We start from the raw sequence: 23,784 nt of genomic DNA on the forward strand, positions 1-23,784 counted from the left end.
GCAGCCAGTTGGGACGATTTTCTATAGTTGATCACTTTTATTGCACTTGATATCACGCTTAAGAGCAACCATACTGACACCACAGAGCAACCATACTGACACCATGAACTGTTCCAACCTCAGTCATCCAATAGAAAGAGGATATCTATAATGCCTATACTGTCAGTACAATTCCGCTTCAGAGCAACACCACACTGACACCATGAACCGTTCAGTGTGGTGTCAGTATGGTTGCTCTGTGGTGTCAGTACAATTCCGCTGCAGAGCAACACCATACTGACACAACAGAGCAACCATACTGACACCATGAACCGTTCCGCTTCAGAGCAACACCATACCGACACCATGAATCATTCCAACCTCAGTCATCCAATAGAAAGAGGATATCTATAATGCCTATACTGTCAGTACAACTCCGCTTCAGAACAACACCATACTGACACAACAGAGCAACCATACTGACACCATGAACCGTTCCAACCTCAGTCATCCAATAGAAAGAGGATATCTATAATGCCTATACTGTCAGTACAAATACGCTACAGAGTGACATTAAAGTATATTTAAAAATAAAACAATGCTCCAGCTGGGCAGTGGTGGCGTCAGCCTCGAAAGATAAGATCATGAAATGGTAAGTTATGGTTGTTATTTCAAACATTTTAACCCTGCATGCACCGAAATTAAAATCAACATCCAAATGTGTTAGTTGAACACTTGTTGATCGAAAGTTTCCTGAAACTATCCATCAACGCAGATCATATGAGTTGTCAATTTTACCACCCAAAACGAAGTATGATTACACCGTTGTCGAATGCTTCAGGATTGTAGTTAATCAAAGTGAGGCACCATTCTTATATTCCCCCCCCCCCACCCACCCGCCCCCCAAAAAACCCAATGGTCAATGATACAGTGGACCATAAAATGACATTTAAATCATATTATCAGCATTTTCGCCACCGGAAATCTTTAACGTGGTTAGTTAGTATTAACTTCACGTAAACATCAACATGTTACGGGGTTTATTATTGAGTAACGTCGGTAATATATATATATATACACCAAACCTATTTCCAGAGCTCCAAGGTGAACAGTTATACAAATTTGTTAGTAGTATATCCCGTATTGAGCACGCCAACCATTATATAGGCTACATGAGTATTCTCTATAGGTTTCCATTCACGGGATGTTTGTTCATAAATGTGTTAAGTTTACCACCCACTTCTTCCCTATTATCTTCAGCAGGCTGAGAAGGTTCAATAACATCGATAACCGGATAGACATTTACCATGGTGTGCCTGTGTTTATCGACGTCGAATTCGCTCCGGGACTCCAAGGGCGTAGCATCAACGTTGGAATTGGGAGTTCCATGTGGTATGTGTGTATTTGAAAGTGATGTTTCTTGTTCGTTGAAACCGTTACTTCCCTCCGGTATTCCCTCTGTATGGACACTACTAACGTCGTCTTCAGATCGTCCCTTGTGCAGGCCTAAAGGAGCATTGTCGTAAAGCTTGGATTCATTGTCGTTATTATAAAGGTTTTCTTCTTGTTGGAAACCATTCAAGCGTGGGACTGGGCGATCCGGTGGTTCGGCTCTCGGGGCATTTTTCTTCAAAGTCCGCTGATTTGTGGCTTCGTCGTTGGTTGGCGAGGTCTTTCCTTGACAAAGGTGTTTTCGAAATAAAATGATAATGGTGATGATCCAGAGAATAAATCCCAAAGCCGTCGTCAATGATAGCGCTAGAATTAAGTGATCATCATCTACAAAGAGAGGTTGAAGTTATCACATCAAATTTACAAATTAAAGACGGTGGTGGTGTAAAAGCGATGGGGATGGTGGCGATGGTGATGGTTATGGTGATCTTGAATATAATGACGATGGTTCTGTTGGTGATGATGACGATGATGATGATGGTGACGACGACGACGACGACGATGACGACGATGACGACGATGACGACGACGACGACGATGACGACGATGACGACGATGACGACGATGACGACGATGATGACGATGATGACGATGATGACGATGATGACGATGATGACGATGATGACGATGATGACGATGATGACGATGATGACGATGATGACGATGATGACGATGATGACGATGATGACGATGATGACGATGATGACGATGATGATGATGATGATGATGATGATGATGATGATGATGATGATGATGATGATGATGATGATGATGATGATGATGATGATGATGATGATGATGATGATGATGATGATGATGATGATGATGATGATGATGATGATGATGATGATGATGATGATGATGATGATGATGATGATGATGATGATGATGATGATGATGATGATGATGATGATGATGATGATGATGATGATGATGATGATGATGATGATGATGATGATGATGATGATGATGATGATGATGATGATGATGATGATGATGATGATGATGATGATGATGATGATGATGATGATGATGACATTAAACTATTACACCGTTAACTTCTATTTCTGACTACAAACGAACTAGTTGAATGATATAAGCCAGCTGATTGAAGATGTTCTTACCTCGCCTAGGTTCCGTTTCGCGTGTTGCAATCTTTTCGCAATCTGAAGAAAGTAAAAGAATTGTTAGGCGGCATGCTCTACGTTAATACTGTGACATTTTGCAAGCAAGCAAGCAAGCAAAAAAAAAAATTATTCGCTGCAAGACATATTTGATGGTGAAGTATATTTCCTTTAGAAAAGAAAATCGGCATCATATAGCTTTCTTCGAAGACAACTTAGATCACATTTCGTTTGTCCTTTTGTTTAACATGAACACATAGAACCTTATTCATCGCTACTTATATCAAACAACAATTAACATAATTAATAAATAAAGAAGCAAGAGCAAAACATCAAATATGTAGAGTAATATTGCACATGGACGAGTGTCAAAAATATTCCAATTATTCTCGACCTTGAGTAACCTCAACTCCTCCTCCCAATCGCCGTCACCAACCGCCCCCCCTGCCCGCTCCCACTTTCACTCACTCTCTCTCTTAAAAAGTGATAATTTACTTGATTAGTGTATGCATCTCACATTCTTTATTCTCTTGTATATTTGTCGTGTACAAAAATTTGTTGAAAGAAGCATCAAATTTACAAATTACAGGCGATGGTGTAAAAGATCATGGTGATAGTCAGCGGCCTAGGAAGGTACTTTTGAGTGGGGGAGGGGCTGAAGACTGATGGCCTGCCTGGGGGAGGGGTCTAAGGGGAGGGGTGTCCCCCTCCCCTTTGGAAAATTTTTGGCATTTCCAGGTGGCCTCAGATGCAATTTGGTGCATATAGCACACTTCAACACCCACTCCATTTTGTAATTTCACCTGGCCTTAGATGCAATTTGGTGCTCCAAATGAGATTTTTTTCTCATTTGGAAACGAAAAGGGGGTTTTCTGACTTGCGAAGCGGGGGGGGGGGAATGATACTTCCGCCCCCGTATTTTTCACGGGGGGGGGGGGGGGGCTGGCGCCCCCAGCCCCCCGGTTCCTACGCCCTTGGTGATAGTTATGGTGGCGATGGTGAAGATCACGGTGATGGCGAGGTTGTGCTGTTGATGATCACGACGACATGAACGATGATCATGATGATGTCAGGGGCGTATCCAGGATTTTGCAATAGGGGGGGGGGGCGCCAGGCATGAATGATCGCCGTCCTGGGGGATGGGTCTAAGGGGAGGGGTGGACAATTTTTGCTTTCGAAGAAGGGCTGAAATGCAAAATTGTGCCATATGCATGGGCGGCGATCCGTACTTCCGAGGGGGGGGGGTGGGGGGGATATGACCTTGTTGACTATCTAAGCGTAGCGCCACCATGAGTTGGCGCGAAGCGTTCAAGAACATTTTGGGATTAACAAACCCTCTAGATGGCCGGAAACGGCACTTCCCGAGGTTTCCAAGCGGCATATACCCAACTTTAAAATAGGGATGTCATGTCCGAAATATCTCATAATCAGGATCCAAAATACTTGTTTTTTTTAATTTCGGGTGTTATTTTGGGAAAATTGCCCCTGTCAATCTTGTTTCAGGCGCAAAGTTAGAATGTTCGAGAGCTCTTTTATATTATTCGATGAAGAAAATGGCCTCATGCAGGCTATTATAGGCCTATACACATGCAATACACAATTACATGTTGCATAGTTACATTCCTAGGTACCGATTGCTAGGGCATCCAGGTGAAACGTGTATTAAGCATTACCCTGGTAACATGAGATTCTCAGCTGTTCGAGGGAACATGTACATGTGTAGACCTACTATAGGGCCTATATGAATACTATGAGGGTGCATATATGTACTATATCAATACCGTGGGCGCAATAATACATTTTGTTGTTATAGGGCCAATGAAGCCTACAAGTCAACTATTCTTGCTTTATAAAGACACTTTATTTGAAAAGATCGCACTGCGTTTATGGTAGGCGAGAAATGAAGCTAAAAAAGAGCCGTACATTAACGATGATGCATAAATGTAGGCATGAAAATATTCTTATCCCTGGCATTTGGTGGGGGGGGGGGATATGGTGTATTACATCCCCTCCACCCATTTTCATGGGGGGATATATCCCCCTTCCCCCCCCCCCCCCAGGATCGCCGCCCATGGCCATATGTGATCCATTTTTCGACCTTAATAATAAGTAACATTTCCAGTAAATATGGACACAAAATGCACAATTTAGTATGACTGGCATGTCACTTAGTGTTTATAGTGATAATACAAACACAATTACCATCTATGTTTCTAAAACTATTATGCCGCCGAACTTCGCCAGAAACTTTTTTTTGGCAAACAAAAAATAAAGCATACGGGAGGGGGGGGGGGGGGTTGAGCGATCACCGACATCTCACATTAAGGTCGTCATAAATTTTTTTTTTTTTTGGCTAATCCTTTTTTTTTTGGTGACGGCCAATAGGGGGGGGCGCGCGCCTGTTGCGCCCCCCTGGATACGCCCCTGGATGTTACAAAAACTATTACACTGTTAACTTCTATTCAGACTAAAAAACGAACTAGTTGAAAGATATAAGCCAGCTGAAGATTCTTACCTCGAGAAGTTTCCGGTTCGCGTGTTGATATCTCTTCGGAATCTTTGGAGAGAAAAAAGAAAAGGAGAAAAAAATGTAAAAAAATGTTTGGCGGCATTTTCTACGTTTATACCGTGACATTGTGCAACCAAAACGTAATCATAATTCTCGACCCGACTCCTCCTCCCATCGCCACAACCCCCCCCCCCCCCCCCCCCACCGGCTCTACTATCTCTCTCTCTCGCTCTCTAAGAAAGGTCAATTTGCTTGATTAGTGTATGCATCTACTATTCTTTATTCTCTTGTTTATTCGTCATGTAAAAAAGTTGTTGGAAAACCATCATTAGATCACGTGATCTATCTCGTCCATTGTCAGTTAATGACATATGAAAAATAAAAGTCGAAGAAGATATTTGATATATATATTTACCATAAATCGTAATGTTGAAGGAACACTCTGCGACGATCTCTGTGTCATTTCCCGCCCTGTTATAGGTATAACGTACTGAATAATTCCCGATGTCCTCGATAGGGCCTGGCTCTCGTGTAGCTGTTTGGGTATAACCTTTGACCTGAACCGGTGCTGTCCAATTAACTCCGGATCTTGCTTCAGCCAACGATATTGTAAAGTCACGTGGACATTCGGGATCTGTTTGTTAGATTTAAAAAAAAAAAAAAAAAAATTCATATAGATTTTTTTGCTATATTTATTATGAAAAAAATTTGTAACTAAAAACGTTTAAGATATTCTTAATCCACAATTTGAAAACATTTTTGACTATTTCTGAGTTTATTAAACAGCTTCAATATTGGTGTTGTAAGACAAAAGAAAAATGCTGTTTACACTTTTATAACTTTTGTATTAAATTTAATATTTTTATTTTTATTAAAATTTTATTTGACAATTAAGCATAAACTACACATCATGTGACTATATAAGTAACAGTTATATTACACCATCGTTTGTCCAGGTTGCATAGAACCTGCAGGTGTAACACCGATATGTAATTATGTTACAGCAAGACCCATGGACATATAAGTACATGTATATATATATATATATATATATATATATATATATATATATATATATATATATATATATATATATATATGTATATAGATATATAGATCCATTTACTAAAATGAATCCAATCTTTCAACACCGATCGCCTTAATACTGCTCCTTATATCTCATTCACTTGTCACGTGATGACGTGTGTGAAGAAAAGGTAATACTATTCTGTGACGGTTTTTTCCCTCTCAAAACTCACTTATTACGGTAACTGTAAAGTTACACATCACAGCGCTTTCATTCTGGCATGCAAATACCAAATCCCACATCACTTCGATTTTTCCGTCTTCAGGCGGACCCAGCATTATGACGTCATCCGGGCATTCTATTGTCGGCGATGAAAGATCTGAAAAGGTTTGTAACATCATTCGTTCACTCATTATATGATCATACATTTGTTTGTTAAGGCTTTCATACATAAACTTTAATATGACATGAAAACTTCATCAATTGCATTGTTTTCAATAACAATAATGGTAACTTATCACCATGCATTAGACGGATATGAAAAGAAAACAATATGAGAACACCGGCACCCCCCCCAAAAAAAAAAAAAACACCACACCATCAGTGCTGTCATACTTGATGAATATGTGCTTTGCTCGTTTCTTACATCTTCGATGAGCAGTGACAGAAAAAGGTGGGGATTTCGATTTCTCATATATAGGGATGGGGGTGGGTGGGGTGGGGGAGAGGGGGTGTAGTCGTGCATAATATCTCGCTCGAATTAGGCAGTTTAACCCTTTGTTCTCTGCTTCTTGCAATCAGTGTCGTACTTATAGCACAAGTATTACATACATTGTGCCCGCGATCTTGATTTATTTTTTGTCTCTGTTGAGATAAAAAATCTTAGAGTTTGAAAAGGCTACTGTTTCTCATGCTGGTGTAGTCTTGTAATACTCTTTTACTAGCGTACAAACTGTACATGCCTCTGCAGAGTCCGTTTCTGCCTTCCACGAATAGTATCAATCTCAAGCATTGCCGCGGGTGTTCTCTGGGCAATACAGCTAATAGATACGGGAAAATAGCTTTGTGAAAAAGAAAGGTACACTAGGCTGTACATACTATAGGGTTCTTAACAAGACTAATGCTCGTGTAGCGGTCCATACTTCTTCCAGTAATCTGTTCGTGAATAAGACTACACGTTTCATACTGAATAGTCCGTAGAATCGTCATTACAGTCTCGCTGTGAAGGCAGTGGGGTTGAGAGTGAAAATATCTCCCAGCGATCTGGGAGACATTTTCGGCCAAAATTTGCTTGTACGCTTCGCGCCAACCTACGGTGGCGCTACGCTTAGATAATTTGCCTACAGGCTTGGCCCCTCCCTTGGCAAATTCCTCGCTACGCGCCTGTTCGAATTTGTAACGCAAACAGCAGATATTACATCATATCAGTGAGCATGAAAATGGCGTTCCAGGGTGAAAAGCCTCAAAACTGTCCGACTTGCCTGAAAAAAAAAAAACCAAAAATTTTCGTGCGCGAAGCGCGCGTTCAACGTGTTCATGTCAATATCATATAAGCAAGCATCGGTTACTACATCGCATGCCATCATGTACCGTACGGTCCGTTCAAATTGCGCAGTATACCGCGGGATGCTAATGTAAACAACGACATGTCTCATGTAGATGTATAAAAAGCATGGAGGTCCAATTATGTCAAAACTCTCTTTTACATTAGTAATGGCGAATTAGGGCCTGCACCCCCGCCGCGCAGTGGCGGATGCCCCCCTGACGGACTCAAATGGACTGCTGGCGCCTTTTTCAGCTCTTTACCACTTTTTACTTATTCGTGATTTTTGACTTTTTTATTGCGCTCTCATCTACTTATTGACATTTGTCACATGTTGTTGGTGTAATTTGGCGATTACACCTTATTCTTCGTTTATCTGCAAATTAGCCAGGCCCGGAAAGGGTCATTTCCGGCGATCTAGGGAGTATCTTTACTCAAAAATTTTCTGTACGCTACGCGCCAACCAGTGGTGGCGCTCCGCTTAGATAGTGTCGAAAGCGCCCCTTCAGACCATTCTCGCCACTCCTGACCAATACCCCTAGCTCCGCCACTGCCGCCGCGCCTCCTACGCCTATGTGTGTAGTGTTCGGTTTCGGAAATATCTGCTATTTCTTCATTTCCTTCAACCAAGTTTTATAATAGCCGTTATAACAGGTTTTAATATTTCTACACCAATAAATTAACTGTGTCTGAATTTTCCAAAATTTCTGACCAACATTCTACATCACACTTCCCTCTACTCGTGCAATTTTGACCGGTCTGTTAGGGGTTGAAGGAAGTTTTTTCTATATTGGTTGTCCATAGATGAAATTTTGTACAACATTATGGGTATGGTTTCAAGTGAGTTTATTCACGAGAAATGTTAATTTTCAAATTCTGAACAAATATGGGGCTTAAAACCTTCAAAAGTGGGGCTGACGGGTATTGTGGGCCGGGACGTAGAATCACCTACAAAAGCAAAGACCCACAGGAGATGAGATCAGGTCGAACATGATATGTGCCGGGTTGACAATCTTCAAAAAGGTTATGGATGGAATATATATATATATATATAAATGAAAACGTAAAGAGAAGGAAAATCCAGAACAGTGAAAAAACTTCCAGCCTCCACCGGGATTCGAACCCGGGCCTCCCGCTTGTACACGGACACCCTAACCAACTAGGCTATGGACGCTGATTGTATGTCCAGAGATTCGAAACCGGTAAGAAAGGTCGTAATTTCACTGTAGGCGTTTGACACCTGTACCGAACAATAATAGTTCTGTTTTTAGTGACATATTATGCCTTACTCTAGAGATCAAATATGATGCTATCCAACTCGAAAATCATTTGTGATTCCTAAAGCCGGATCTCGAAAGAGATACTTTGAACAGACTTTATGTTAATGAATGGAAGTAAACGACAATGGCAAATAAATATATAATTATATGTTATAGATATGTATATATATATATATATTTATATATATATGTAGTGAGTTGAAAATAGGTCCTTAGTACAATCATGTTATTGTTCTTCTGTTTTTGGCTGACTCATGAATTATTCATAGCTTGGTCCACATGGGCAGCATGTGGTCAACAGCACCTCTTTGTCTTCAACCTCACTTTCCCTTATTTTGTTAATGTAGATACATCTTTAAGCTAAAGTAGTGCTGCTTAAATTTCATCCTGTAAGTCTGTTTTACTATTGATTCTTACTTTCTTATGTATACATGTTTAAAATTACTTATAATTTGGTGTTATAGTCAAATCTCTGAAGTAATATGGGGTTTGGATGTAATTATTAAGAATATCCATGCGCTTGTTAGCCTGAGTTTATGCTAATGCCCCTCCTGGCTTGGCGTGGGTGAGAGTTGCATGTGGGAATTTCAAGGAGCATGATCTTTATTAGAATCGGAGAAGAAAAGTTCGTCCGTTTCCAGTATTAAACGATGATAAAGAGTTAATTTTGGTTCTGTTTGGCTACTCGGTTGTGCGATGGTGAAGGTCTGTCTACGAGGGCACAACTTGTAATTGACATATTTGGCTTGGGGCTGCTTTCTATGCTTTCCTGTTCTCTACGTTTTCTGTTTATCTACACTGAATAAATTGGTGAAATCGTATACTGCTGTCTCTGAATCTGGTCTTAACGAGCAGGCTGACCCTTCCTTCGACTTCCCCTCCGCGTCCCTTCAAATGGTGTCAGAAGTGGGATACTACGGAGCTGTCCAGGAAACTGAGTGTCACCAGAGATCAAGTGGAAAACAGCCCCAGGCCACCAGTCAATTTCAAGTTGTAATAGTAAGTTTAGGTTGAGGCCCTCATTGTTAGTTAAATTACGTATAGACGCCAGAAGCAACTTATTCAGGATGCCCGGGCCTAATTTACCAGATACAGGGGCGAGTGCATCAAGCAGTGGGACATCGAGCAGTCAGTTTGATTTTGATGCAATGAGTCAATTTTTTAAGCGAGCTATGGGATTCCATGGTATACCACAGGGGAGGCTCACCAAATTCAAAGGTGAACCAACACGACCAGGAGAGCTTAGTTTCAGTGAATGGCTAAATGAATTCGAACAGATTGTGGAACCGTTTGATTTAGAAGACAAAGAGAAAGCTAGAGCCTTAGTCGACCACCTGGTTGGTTCTGCCAGAGAAGAGGTGATGTGTCTTTCTGACAAAAAATAGATCAGATTACTCAGAGGTAAAGAAGGCTTTGAAGCTCTGTTTTTCTATGTCAGGTACAGCTCAGAGTGCTAGTGTGGAGTTCCACAACAGGAGACAAGGGGAGCGGGAGTCTCTTGCAGATTTTAGCAGGTCGTTTATACGGCTTTACAATAAGATGGAGACTACTGCACCGACCCAGGAGGAGGCAAAGGCCCTGGAAAAATTAAGAAACAGGTCCCTCCGAGATCAATTCTCTGCGGGAGCAAGAGAAGAATGGGTACGGAGAGAATTGAGACGGATATCCCTTGCCACTAAAGACGACGGATTTGAGGAGATGAGGAAAGAAGCCATCTATTTGTTTCAAGATGGTGGAACCCATCAAGTAACTAAAGTGAGGGAGGTCACTGCAGACAACATATCTATTTCTAAGGCAGAAACTGGTCCTACCTTAAGGGAAATGGCAGAGCAACAGTCCCAGTTACTTGCACAGGTTGTGACCATGAGGGAAGAGATCAATTTGTTGAGGGGCTTGTCTTCAGAAGTCCAACAACTCAAGGAAGATATGAGACAACAGAGACCAAACTGGTCCAGCAGACAACCACCCAACAGATTTCAACCACCCAACAGGTATCCACGACAGAGATCTATTGCAGATGTGACATGTTTTAGCTGTAACCAAAAGGGACACTATGCGGTTGACTGTCCTAAGAACCGACCGGGAAACTAATTCACTCTGCTGTTGTGGGCGAAACAGTAGAGCGGACTTATTCCACCAGAAGGCCCTTAGAGAGAAACATGAACGCGAAGACAACTGAAGAGATTAGGAGTGACGGGATCCCTGGAAGTCCAGATTTTGTTGAAGTAGATATGGGTGTAGTAGAACCTAAGGATTTGAGTTATAATAGAGTATTGAAGCAAGAGAGTAACATAGTCGAGATTGAGGTTAGAGGAGAGATCGGAGATGGGGTTGATAGCAGTAGTATGACAGAGTTGGGCTTTAGAGAAGAAGAGAAAAAGGTAGTGAATTGTCGTCGAGAGGTGGAGCCTAGTCAGGTAGAGGAGAGTCGTCGAGAGATGGAGTCTAGTCAGGTAGAGGAGAGTTGTCAAGAGATGGAGTCTAATCAGGTAGAGAAATTGAGTGGTGATATGGAGCCTAGTCAGGTAGAGGAGAGTCGTCGAGAGATGGAGTCTAGTCAGGTTGAGGATAGTCGTCGAGAGATTGAGCTTGGATGCAGTGTTGGAAAAGGAATTAGGGAGGAGAGTGATAGAGGTGTAGATCAAGGATCAGTTGAGAAAGGAGAGTTGCTACGGGTGATAGAGAGTAAGGTAGGGGATGGAGGTTGTTCAGAGAAAGGACACAGTGCTGAGAAAATTGAGGAAACCCAGAGGGGTACAGAGGTTGTGGGAGACTTCTTAGTTAATGGAAAAGTTACAGCACTTGCTTGTGAGGCTGTAGAGAGACTGACAGGTATTTCAGAGATAGTCTCACCAAGTCCTACGGCTCTGATTAAGGTTGCAGGAGTAGAAATAGGGTGTGTTATAGACACTGGAGCGGAGTCGTCTATTATTCCATCACAAGTTTTTCACGAGCTTCTAGAGCCAGTGTTGGGATCTCTCAGCACCCTGGGGTATGCCCTCACTATTAAAGGAGTTGGAGAAACAAGCATTCCAGCTGAAGGTTTCGTGATGGCAGAAGTGTGCTTACAAAATAGGACCGTAGACGTCGGATTCCTTGTTTTGCCAGGTGAACTTCCTCTTGAAGGAAGAAGGAAGGACTACCCAATTCTACTGGGATGTAATGCATTAAAGAAGCTTGCTGCAATTGCTGCCATAGATGGAGAAGAGACAGACCCTGGCTTCCAAATACTGTTAGAAGGGACATCTGTACCAATTAAACTGCAGTCAACAGATGTATCCTTTGCACCTGCAGACATCAGCACTGGATCTTCAAAGGAAGTAATTGCTCCATATTCTGCAAGGAGAGTAGAGTGTGGATTTAAATCTAAAGAGACTGTAGGAGGGACGTGGCTGGTCAGTGGATTGAGGTCAACAGAATGGGAGGTGGTAGAGGGTTGTATCACACCAGAAAATCAAACCGTGTCCCTGTTGATTGCAAACCCTGGAGCACAGATAGTGTGCATACCTCCAAATTACAGAGTTGCGGAAGCTGTCCCAGCAAGACCAAGATCGGAAGTCCTTACATCATTCAGGGTAGACCATATAGAGGTAGATGTACAGGAGATTTACGATGTTGATGTAGAAGGAGCTGAATCGGAGGTTAAGTGTACCAGCCCTGAAGTTAACAAAAGAGAGAAATTCCAGTTTCCAGATGGTTCCAGTTTCCTGTTACCAATAGGCCTTAGTCTAAAAGGATTGGATACTGATCAGGCCATAAAAGTTGCTCTCCTGGTTAAGGATAATCTTGAGGCATTTTCAAATGGTGACTTCGATCTTGGGTTTTGTGATGCCATACCCCACGAAATGAAGCTTCAAGAAAACACTCCAATTAGGCAGCCGTACCGTAGGATACCACCAAACCAATTAGAAGAAGTCAAAGATCTTCTGCAAGACATGCTAGATAAGAAAATTATCAAGAAATCCAGCAGTCCATATGCAAGCCCAATCGTTTTGGTGAGAAAGAAGTTTGGAGGTATTCGTCTATGTATAGATTATAGGAAAATTAATGAAATCACCTTGAAGGACTCATTCCCGCTACCCAGAATTGAGGAAACCTTAGAAGTCTTGGGAGGAGCCAAATTTTTCTCTTCCTTAGATTTAGCGCATGGGTACTTCCAGGTTGCCATGAAGGAGGAAGATATTCCAAAGACAGCCTTTCGTGTGCCATGGGGGCTCTACGAGTTCAATAGGATGCCGCAAGGGCTCTGCAATAGCCCCAGTACATTTCAGAGGCTTATGGAACTAATCTTTGGAGACTTGAATATGTCACAACTGGTCCTTTATCTTGATGATATCCTGGTATACTCTACAACCTTCGACCAGCACTTAGACAGACTGGGCAACGTCTTTAAGCGATTGATTCATCATGGATTAAAGTTAAAAGGTGAGAAGTGCCATCTCTTCCAAGCAGAAGTTCACCATCTTGGCCACATAGTAAATGCCAGTGGGGTATCTGTAGACCCAGGTAAGATTGAGAGAGTCCTTAATTGGCCTGTTCCTACTAATGCTTCGGAGATGAGGTCCTTCCTAGGTTTAGCTGCATACTATAGGAGGTTCGTTCCTGGATTTGCAAGGGTTGCTGCTCCACTCTATAACCTTGTCGGCGGGTCACCAAAGAAGACAAAGAAAGAATTGAAAGGAGGCAGTTTTGAATGGTCGCCTGGAGCTGATGAAGCTTTCACAACACTAAAGGAACTCTTAACTTCTCCACCCATTCTGGCGTACCCAAGATTTGGTGAGGACTTTGTAGTAGAAGTAGATGCCTCCTTGAGAGGATTAGGAGCTTGTTTATCCCAAGTAGGAACAGATGGACAGCTGCATCCAGTGGCATATGCCAGTCGAGGTCTTCGAGGTGCCGAGAAAAATTATAGTGACTTCTCAAGTTTCAAGATTGAACTATTAGCTTTGAAATGGGCGGTTGCTGATAAGTTTCGAGAATATCTAATTGGCTCAAAGTGTACTGTACTTACCGATAACAACCCTCTAGCTTATATCCAGACAGCTAAACTTGGGGCCACCGAGCAGCGTTGGGTATCTCAATTAGCACCATTCGACCTTACTATCAAATACCGTCCAGGAAAACAGAATAGGTGTGCAGATGCACTGAGTCGTTGTCCGGACAATGAAGTTAACATCAGCGGACTAGCAGTGAAAGCAGAAATAAGTATTGGTTCCTCTGTTCCTTCGGAGATGCGGTTGAATGTACCCTGTGGTGCTGTTGAAGTAAATTCCCCGTACGTATTTCCCTCCTATTCGCATGAAGACCTGAGACAGATGCAGCAAGCAGATCAGTCATTAAAGGAGGTCTGGAAATGTTGGCAGTCCGATTGGCAAGCACAAGATGGAACAGGGCTGTTTTCCCCAGAAGTCAGAGGCTGGCTTAAAGAAAAGGACAAGATCACAGAAATCCAGGGAGTACTATATCGACAGATCATGAATTCTGGGAAGCAGTCTAACCAACTATTAGTCCCAAAAGTCCTGAAGTCCACTCTTATTGATATGGCGCATGATCAGTGGGGGCACCAAGGTATTGGAAGGACAATTGGTATTCTCAAGGCACGTTGCTATTGGCCGGGACTTCACAAAGATGTACAGAAGCATATTAAGAAGTGTTTTACTTGTGTGGCAACAAAGGCCCCTACACCGAAAGTGCGGACTCCACGTCGACATCTCATAGCTTTCCGACCTCTTGAACTGGTAGCCATGGACTTCCTCAAGCTGGATGTTGGGAGAGGCGGATATGAGGACGTACTTGTCATAACTGATGCTTTCACTAAATACAGCCAAGCAATTCCTTGTAAGAACCAAACTGCTGTTGTTGTAGCCAGAGCCTTAAGAGACAAGTGGTTTACTCATTATGGAGTCCCTCTTCGACTACATTCTGATCAGGGCAGAAATTTTGAAAGTAGCACTATTAAGGAGTTGTGCAAGTTGTATGGCATTTCCAAATCGAGAACAACACCTTACCACCCGGAAGGAAATGGTCAAACTGAAAGGTTCAATCGTACACTTTGCGGGATGATTCGCTCCCTAGACCCAGCCCGGAGGAGGAATTGGCCAGATCTACTATCAAACCTTGTGTTTCTATACAACAGTACCCCACACCGAGTGACCGGCATGTCTCCATACAGGATGATGTTTGGGAGAGAACCATATACACCGTTAGACCAGCTACTTAGTAATGCCAGGAAGACTTGGGATGAGGATTTCGTTAACGAACAGGCAGCTGCGTTACAAGAAGCTCACAAAGTAGCAGCAGAAAAGATCAAGACTTCCAAGGAGAAAGAAAAAGCAAAGTATGACCAACTGCCGCAGAGTACTCCTCTTGAGGTAGGTGCCAGAGTACTGCTGAGAAGGACTGCTTTCGATGGCCGACATAAGCTAGAGGATAAATTCCATAGAGATCCCTTTGTCATAGTTAGAGTTAATCCAGAAGGAGATGTCTATGGTATTCGTCCGTTATTAGGAGGTCCTATTCAGACAGTAAACAGAAGACTCCTTACAGAAGACCCTAGAGATGTACAACAAGTTGAGGATCCTGAACTAGCTATTAATGAGCCAGAGGACATATTAGAAGAGACAGAGCCAGAAGACATTCAACCAATTCTGCCATGGTGGTTCTTTCTTGAGCAGGGGAGGCCAAGAGAAAATGAGCCAGAAGGAGACACAATTGCAGATCCCCAAGTTGTACTCCGCCGATCGGCTAGGCAAACCAAGGGTATACATTCAAACCCTTGCAATCTTCCACGTTCTGTCTTACACAATTAAGTGGTTGTCTTGTATTCCTTATGACGTATGTATTGAAATTTATAGTTCTTATTGTTATGTACTTCTCAACTTGTACGTAATATGTAAGTACAAATTTGTTTAGTTGTTGTTTGTAAATGCGGGGAACCTGTTCTGTGACTCCACGCATGGTTCACCACATTAGTTTTTGGTTGTTAGTTTATATTTATTTAGTGACTATGAGGGCATAAGTCATTAAATGCGGGGAAGTTTGTAGTGAGTTGAAAATAGGTCCTTAGTACAATCATGTTATTGTTCTTCTGTTTTTGGCTGACTCATGAATTATTCATAGCTTGGTCCACATGGGCAGCATGTGGTCAACAGCACCTCTTTGTCTTCAACCTCACTTTCCCTTATTTTGTTAATGTAGATACATCTTTAAGCTAAAGTAGTGCTGCTTAAATTTCATCCTGTAAGTCTGTTTTACTATTGATTCTTACTTTCTTATGTATACATGTTTAAAATTACTTATAATTTGGTGTTATAGTCAAATCTCTGAAGTAATATGGGGTTTGGATGTAATTATTAAGAATATCCATGCGCTTGTTAGCCTGAGTTTATGCTAATGCCCCTCCTGGCTTGGCGTGGGTGAGAGTTGCATGTGGGAATTTCAAGGAGCATGATCTTTATTAGAATCGGAGAAGAAAAGTTCGTCCGTTTCCAGTATTAAACGATGATAAAGAGTTAATTTTGGTTCTGTTTGGCTACTCGGTTGTGCGATGGTGAAGGTCTGTCTACGAGGGCACAACTTGTAATTGACATATTTGGCTTGGGGCTGCTTTCTATGCTTTCCTGTTCTCTACGTTTTCTGTTTATCTACACTGAATAAATTGGTGAAATCGTATACTGCTGTCTCTGAATCTGGTCTTAACGAGCAGGCTGACCCTTCCTTCGACTTCCCCTCCGCGTCCCTTCATATATATATATATATATATATATATCTGTATTTGTATATATGTGTATATATATGTGTATATACAGGGCCGTAAAGACTGGGTTCATGGAGGCCCCCCCCCCCCCTATCAAATCTCTTCCAGTTTATAACAGACACGCAGAAAAAATCCTATCCACTGACAGCATTCAAAACGTTACTACAAAACTGTAGGTTAAAAGATGGGAATAATAGCACCATGGTTTGCAGCTATAATTAGACTCCTTTACCGAAGCGAAAATCTGCTTGACAACCATTCCTATAAACCTCTATCCATGACGAACGTTAACCAAAGTTTGTGCCCTCCCCCTCATTTCAAAAGACAAAGTTTCTGGCTACGGGTCTGAACATTTTACTTCGACATAACTAACAAAGTGATTAAAATGTAATAGTTTAACAAGAATAGAGTCACTTGCGGGTAGACAGAATAAATATTGTTTTTGACGAATCATGAATTTAGAAAAGAATAGAAAAGATAGAAACACTTTATGCGGTTGGGCTGGTTTCTGTGTTGTATAGGATATCACTGACTGTGCATGCTTTTAGTTTACATTGTACAATTCCTGCTACGTAATATAGGTCATTGCCATATGGTGTCATGAAAAATCGTTCATGTGGAAATTTGAAAATAAAGTTTGACTTCTGGTGGTAATATAGTTGTTACATTTTGATAGAAAGTTGAAACTTCCAATAATTTTCTACACTTCTTTCTTTAAAGGATTGGTTCAGGTTTCTGACATGTCTATCTTGTATGAAAGAGCTCAAAAAGGCAAACAGAACAGTGAAGAAACTACCATGATAGCATGCTCTGTTTAGAAGATATTCACGCTTTGAAGATATAAAAATTTCTTTGAAAATGACTGGTGTAGAAAGACTAACTGTGAGGGTGTGATGTCACATCCTCACTTTCTTAACATGTGTGAATATATTTCAATAAAAATTAATTACATTTTTTCACAAATCTAAATAAAATTGATAAAAAAAAATTCAGATGTTAAATCTCTCATACTTCCCTTGACAAATATGAGATCCACATGACATATCTTTTGGTTGTAAGTCATAAAATCTCCCAAAACATTTTAATAAAATAACAAAGACTTTTCAGAAATGTGAAGATGTGACATCACAGCTAGTCTGATTTCAGCAGTTTCTACACAATCAGATAGAACTTTAAACTTGAATATCTCCATAACAGAATAAGATATTTGTACAGTTTCTTCATCATTGTGTTTCTTTTATTGTCTTCTTTCATATAAGATAAACATGTATGACACCTGAACTTATCCTTTAAGGTTTTTTTTTTCTTTCTTTCTTTATTCACAGCAGCCTAAGCCAAATTCTTAACATTTTGTACCAGTGGCTATATGCGTAATGATAAATAATTATATACCTTCGCCTATATACACTACCAAAACACGACTCTTCAATAACTGAGCTACAGATAGGCCTATCGTCTGCCATTTATTTCCTGTAAGTGACACCACTTTTGTCTTTTTCTATAAGAACGTTGTGTAGTGGTGTAAATATGAAGTATTTAACACGTAGTGTACGTAACGGTATTCTGGATCCGCGCAGACACAATGTATAGGGTGTTTCTCTTTCATGTTTGCAAAGGGAGTGTTGACATGAGTGTCATACCACACTATAGGTCACATAAAATAAGTTCAAGGAAATTGAAAGTATAGTAACTCACCACGAACACCATTAAAATATCAAACATATGCACCCTTGATGATGTCATCTTAGACTTACTGAATTGTTTAGCCTCTTATGTTGAATGACTGAACCCCCACCACCACCCCACCCACACACCGAGTAGTCGCCGACCCACCTTTAGCATGCTAAGCTTGGCAAAACGTTTTGATATCGACTTTTCTTGTGAGGTTTAAATCTCCGAATGGATTTCAGGGTATTGAGGAGTGATACAAATTAGACAGTTCAATGTTTCAACGAGAAAACGCATACTGGCAGCAAACGAGCATGACTGACCAGTTTTGGACTTACTACCTTTGTTTTTTTTTTTGGGGGGGGGTAAATTCTTTTTCCCCCTTCTTATTATGTTGTTTTATTGAATATATCTATCTATCTATATATATAAATATATATATATATATATATATATACATATATATATATATATATAAATATATATATATATATATATATATATATATATATATATATATATGTATATATATATATAAATATATATATATATATAAATATATATATATATGTATATATATATATATATATATATATAAATGAAAATCGCCAAGCTTAGCATGCTATATATATATATATATATATATATATATATATATATATATATATATATATATATATATATATATATATATATATATAGGAATAACGGAAAACTGTTAAACAACTATGCTGCATTTAGAGAAAGGCTGGATCTCGAGTGAGATACAATAATTGAATTAGGTAAGTGATTGGAAGTAAAACAGCCAATGTTTGGTTTTTGCAGAGCTTTCGAGCAAAACTAGCTCTTCTTCAGTGCATGATCACCGAAACTTTCGGTGATCATGCATATATATATATATATATATATATATATATATATATATATATATATATATATATATATATGTGTGTGTGTGTGTGTGTGTGTGATCGTAATGAGTTGGAAAATCCAGAACAGTGAAAAAATTATAGATAGATAGATAGGGTGGTGTGGGGTCGGGTTGGGTTGGGTGGCGGGAATAACATGCCTTATGCCACCATATCGTGTAGTGTATACTATAGAGAGCTTAAAACACGGGGCCAATAAGGGGGCTGGGAAAATATAGAAGAACGCGAAAAATGGGATATATATTACTATATTCTCATTATTATGATGTTAAATTTTAGCTCGGGGACAGCCAGACCTCTGTGTATGTCAAGGAGAGGGTTGGAATGGGTGGGAAAGCCTGATGAATTTTGTACAAAAGATTCACCCCCAGGTGAAATTGAGTTGCTCTGTTCTATACAAGGTGAAATCTAACCAAATTATATCCTGCAGTGTCCTAGCTGTCGCTGTATAACATGTAACGTAATTATATTAATTGTCAAAATAACACAATATAAACGGAACTTACTTTGAGATAGTCAAAGAGGAAGATTTGAATCAATGAAACACACTACCACTCACAAAAACAAGTATATACTAAACAACATTGTGTATTTTGTAGTGACTCACTAATTTGTAATTACTCAATAAATATACATTACCGTATCACAAAGGGAAAATTTCCTTTTAGTTTGGTTCGCCCAAGCATACCGAGAGTCTGGAATGATTGCTGCAATCTATGGAACGCGATCAACTACCCCCCCCCCCCCCCCGTCTAAATGGTCGCGAAATGTTTATTTGCAGTTTTCGGGGCTTGCCGATGGAGGTCGATGACGTCATTTCTTTAACAGTAAGATGCATAGTCAGATATTAGTCCAAGTTGTAGCCTTCCTGCTTTCTGAGCATTAAATGAGTTGGGTGGGTGGGGAGTGGGGGTCTGGTGGGTCGTGGCTCACTCCTCATGGGATAGCGATTAAGGTTGGTCGTATGGCTGTGTGCTTGCGTACCTCTGGGTTGGGTTACCAGTTGAAAAAGCAATAAATATTAATATGTATAATTTAGTCGTGTTTTTTTGTCCAATAATTTCGTAGATTGCTGCTGATGTCAAAAAAGGATGTGGCATGCTCAGTATCCATTTCAGCTACACGAAAGAGAGAATATTGCTCCAACAAGAAGGTGGCTTGTTTATTTTCCATCGTCTAATACAATACATACATACATACATACACGCATACGTACGCACAATACATACATCCACACACACATTCACGCACACGCACACGCGTACACTATAAACACATACACGCATACATACATGCACCCCAAATGATTAAAATAGCCTATTTATACGAATAATGATGGGATTAAAATGTCACGAAAAGAGTTTCAAAAAAATTGGCTTACCATTAGAAATTGCAGCACTAATAAAGATGACAGTGACATATAGGCCTATAAGAAGCTGAGCGTCCATCGTGCGTAATCTTGCAAACAGCCAGGTGAGTAGTAACTTCCAATACAGTCTAGAGTTAGGTTTTAGTTAGACTGTCCTGGAGTATATCAACTGTACGACAAAGCGAGAATCTACTTCCTTCTTCCTGGTGCACACAGCCGTGAATGGTACTACACGATACCCCACAAATTGTCAAAACAACCAACAGACTCCTATTGTTCTTTTATTGAACGTTCTATGCATGCGTGCACCTTGAAATACGTTTCTATTTATTTATAATTATTTCAGTACTATATATTAGTTGTCATAGATACTGTGAGTTCTTATCGAAGGAGATATATAGCTTGTTCGTTAGATTTGAATTCTAAAAACCAAACCAACTATTCACTTTTCGATATACATAACCTTACTGGCTTCGAACCTCTGGGCAGACAATCAGTGTATTATTATACAGTGCATATATAGTGCCGTATAACTTCACATGTTACAGGACACATGGTATTGTGCCCTCCCTAAATGCCCTCCCCCCCCCCCCCCATATCTTGCCATGAGCCTATATATAAGATTTTCAACTAAAACTCCGTTATTATATGTGTCAGTTTGTCTGACCTTTCATACATCATTTGCTTTACATACTCATTCATTTTTTTTAATAGACGTTAGAGCTACTTCTCATTGGAAGAAGGATTCGAGGTCATATTCCCAAATGAATATATTTCATCAGATATATTTGTACCAAATACCATATCTGTTGTCTTGCATGTCAAGTCTTTTGTTTCCTTGTCTGAGAAAAAATATATCGAGAGAGTAAGATCTTAAGATGAAAATCTTAATTAAGATGCAAATATAGAGAGGCGAGAGTCATCATTGTCTTCTTCTCAGCGTGTTTCGTGAAACTGAGACAAACCGATCCGATCATTGCTTAAAAATTGCAAATCATCTCATCATTCTTCCCGAATTTATGGGGACTTTGGGGACTTTATGGGGACTGAAGTTCCAGTCACACCTCCTATACGTCTATGCTTAGTCACATTTCTATTCGAATATTTGATGCCAAGACAATAAAAAATACAAGACAAGAAAAATACAAGAAGATCCTTATAAAGTGTGAACTCACTGTCATGGTCTCAATAGGGATATGGCTTTTCTTTCCGGGTTTAAGCACTTTGAGCAGTCTGGAGGTTACGGTAGACTGACAATCACTCTTTTTACACCTGACGAAGGACCAGGGTGTCCATATATATATATATATATATATATATATATATATATATATATATATATATATATATATGCTATATATATATAGGCTATATATATATATATTTATATAGGGAAGTTTCAAAAGAGGAGAAATAAAGTTTTAATGGCTGGATAGTTTGTTTTAAACCTTAATTTACATAGTTCAAGTTACTGTAGGCCTTATTATTTTATGTAAGGAGTGATATTCAACTGACAGTCTGGGACACTATTTACTATAAAGGATATTATTTACTATAAAGGATGTTACTTTACTATAAAGGATATTGTTTTACTATAAAGGATATTCCAGGACACCATTTGTTATAACCCATACAAAAAAGTCCAGGATAAAATCCTGCAGGATCCTGCGGGATTTTATGCAGGATCCTGCAGGATTTATGCCAGGATTTGGCCACATCCTGCATGCTTATGAAGGATTCCTGTACATGCATCATGGAATCCTGCATGCATATGCAGGATTCTTGTACGTTTGGAAGGAATCCTGTTCCATATACAGGAATCCTATAAGATTCCTGCAGGACTTTTTTGTATGGGAAAGGACATTATTTTACTACAAAGGATATTCTGGGACACTATTTCTTATGAACTAAAGGATACTATTTTGTTAAAGACATTCATAATACCATTTCTTGTATTATGTTAAACTATAGTACTGATGTCGTGGAAGATCTGATGTCGTGAAATACTTGATGTCACCAGCAGGCCAACTCACCAGAATCAACTTTTTAATTAAGTATATTTACTTTAAGTTTTGGGTGCGCATCTCACGACTGTAAGTTATTTAATTTAATTCTTTGACTTGGCCCAGATCAGCTGTACATTGTTTGTTATTCAGAATTATAATTTCTTTTGATCCAATCCAGTTGAGTTTTCCCATTTTTATGTGTCTTGCTCTGTGTTTGGTCTTCACACCAAACCCAGAGTTCTCTGATCAAGAACAAACATTTATTTTCAGTGGCAAACACCCTTACATATATATATATATATATATAGCGGCAACGTCGAGACAACGCTGACAACGATGAAACCATGGTACCACAATGGGACCATAGTTCAATCCGCAAGGTCGACGTTATATGCCGTATGTTATGACGATACATGCACTGCAATGGAACCAAGGAAACCTGATTTATAACAGATCGGATTGAAACTATATGCATTATTTCGTTACAATATTGGTATCTGTGGAGTGGGGCGATGGGTGAGTGTGGTGGGAGGGGGAGGGGGATTGAGGGGTGATGTCTGAATTTTCACGAAAACAAACGACTTTCTAAAAGAAAAGTTGAAAAGATACTATTTACCCACACTGGATATGTATCCGAACAATCTTGGATAAAACATAGTTTTAATATTTTACGAATATTTATATCACATTCTGACTTGCCATGCATTTAATCGAACTCTGAATTATTCCTCTTATGATGTTGTTATACTCGTACATGAAAATAACAAAATTACATATGGATACTCGTAAATCTTTTGTTAAAATCAGCACTTAAAAAATTCAAAATTGATATATTTCTATCATTTAAAACGAAAAAAAAAGAAATTTACAAAATAACATGTTTTGTATAAGATTATTGTCATTTTATGTCGTTAATTCAAGCTATATTTTACCTGTTCATAGAAGAGAAGAATAAATAAGAATAACATATACTCTTAGGAAACAAATACCTCCACAGCCAACATCTGTGGTGATTTCTTGAGAGAAAAAAAAACAATTAATATGAAATATTTTGATAAAACTAATTCTATCCGAACCTTTTGCCAAACAAAATTGAAAGATAAATACTTTTGATTCACGCAAAATCGGATCGAAAAGTAAGG

General features: G+C 39.8%; 1 protein-coding gene across 1 annotated transcript; it reads right to left on the bottom strand.

Annotated features, from left to right (window-relative positions):
- Positions 1-884: 884 nt before the first annotated feature.
- LOC139964121 (uncharacterized) lies at positions 885-21,134 on the bottom strand. Its single transcript, XM_071965487.1, has 6 exons — positions 20,649-21,134; positions 6,324-6,470; positions 5,480-5,698; positions 5,071-5,112; positions 2,556-2,597; positions 885-1,758 (listed from the first exon to the last, which is right to left on the bottom strand). Exons 1-6 carry the CDS (start codon positions 20,713-20,715, stop codon positions 1,163-1,165), a joined length of 1,113 nt encoding a protein of 370 aa, XP_071821588.1. The 5' UTR covers positions 20,716-21,134; the 3' UTR covers positions 885-1,162.
- Positions 21,135-23,784: the final 2,650 nt, after the last annotated feature.

The sequence above is a fragment of the Apostichopus japonicus genome, chromosome 3 (genome assembly GCF_037975245.1).
Source record: "Apostichopus japonicus isolate 1M-3 chromosome 3, ASM3797524v1, whole genome shotgun sequence".
Classification (NCBI taxonomy): Eukaryota; Metazoa; Echinodermata; class Holothuroidea; order Aspidochirotida; family Stichopodidae; genus Apostichopus; species Apostichopus japonicus.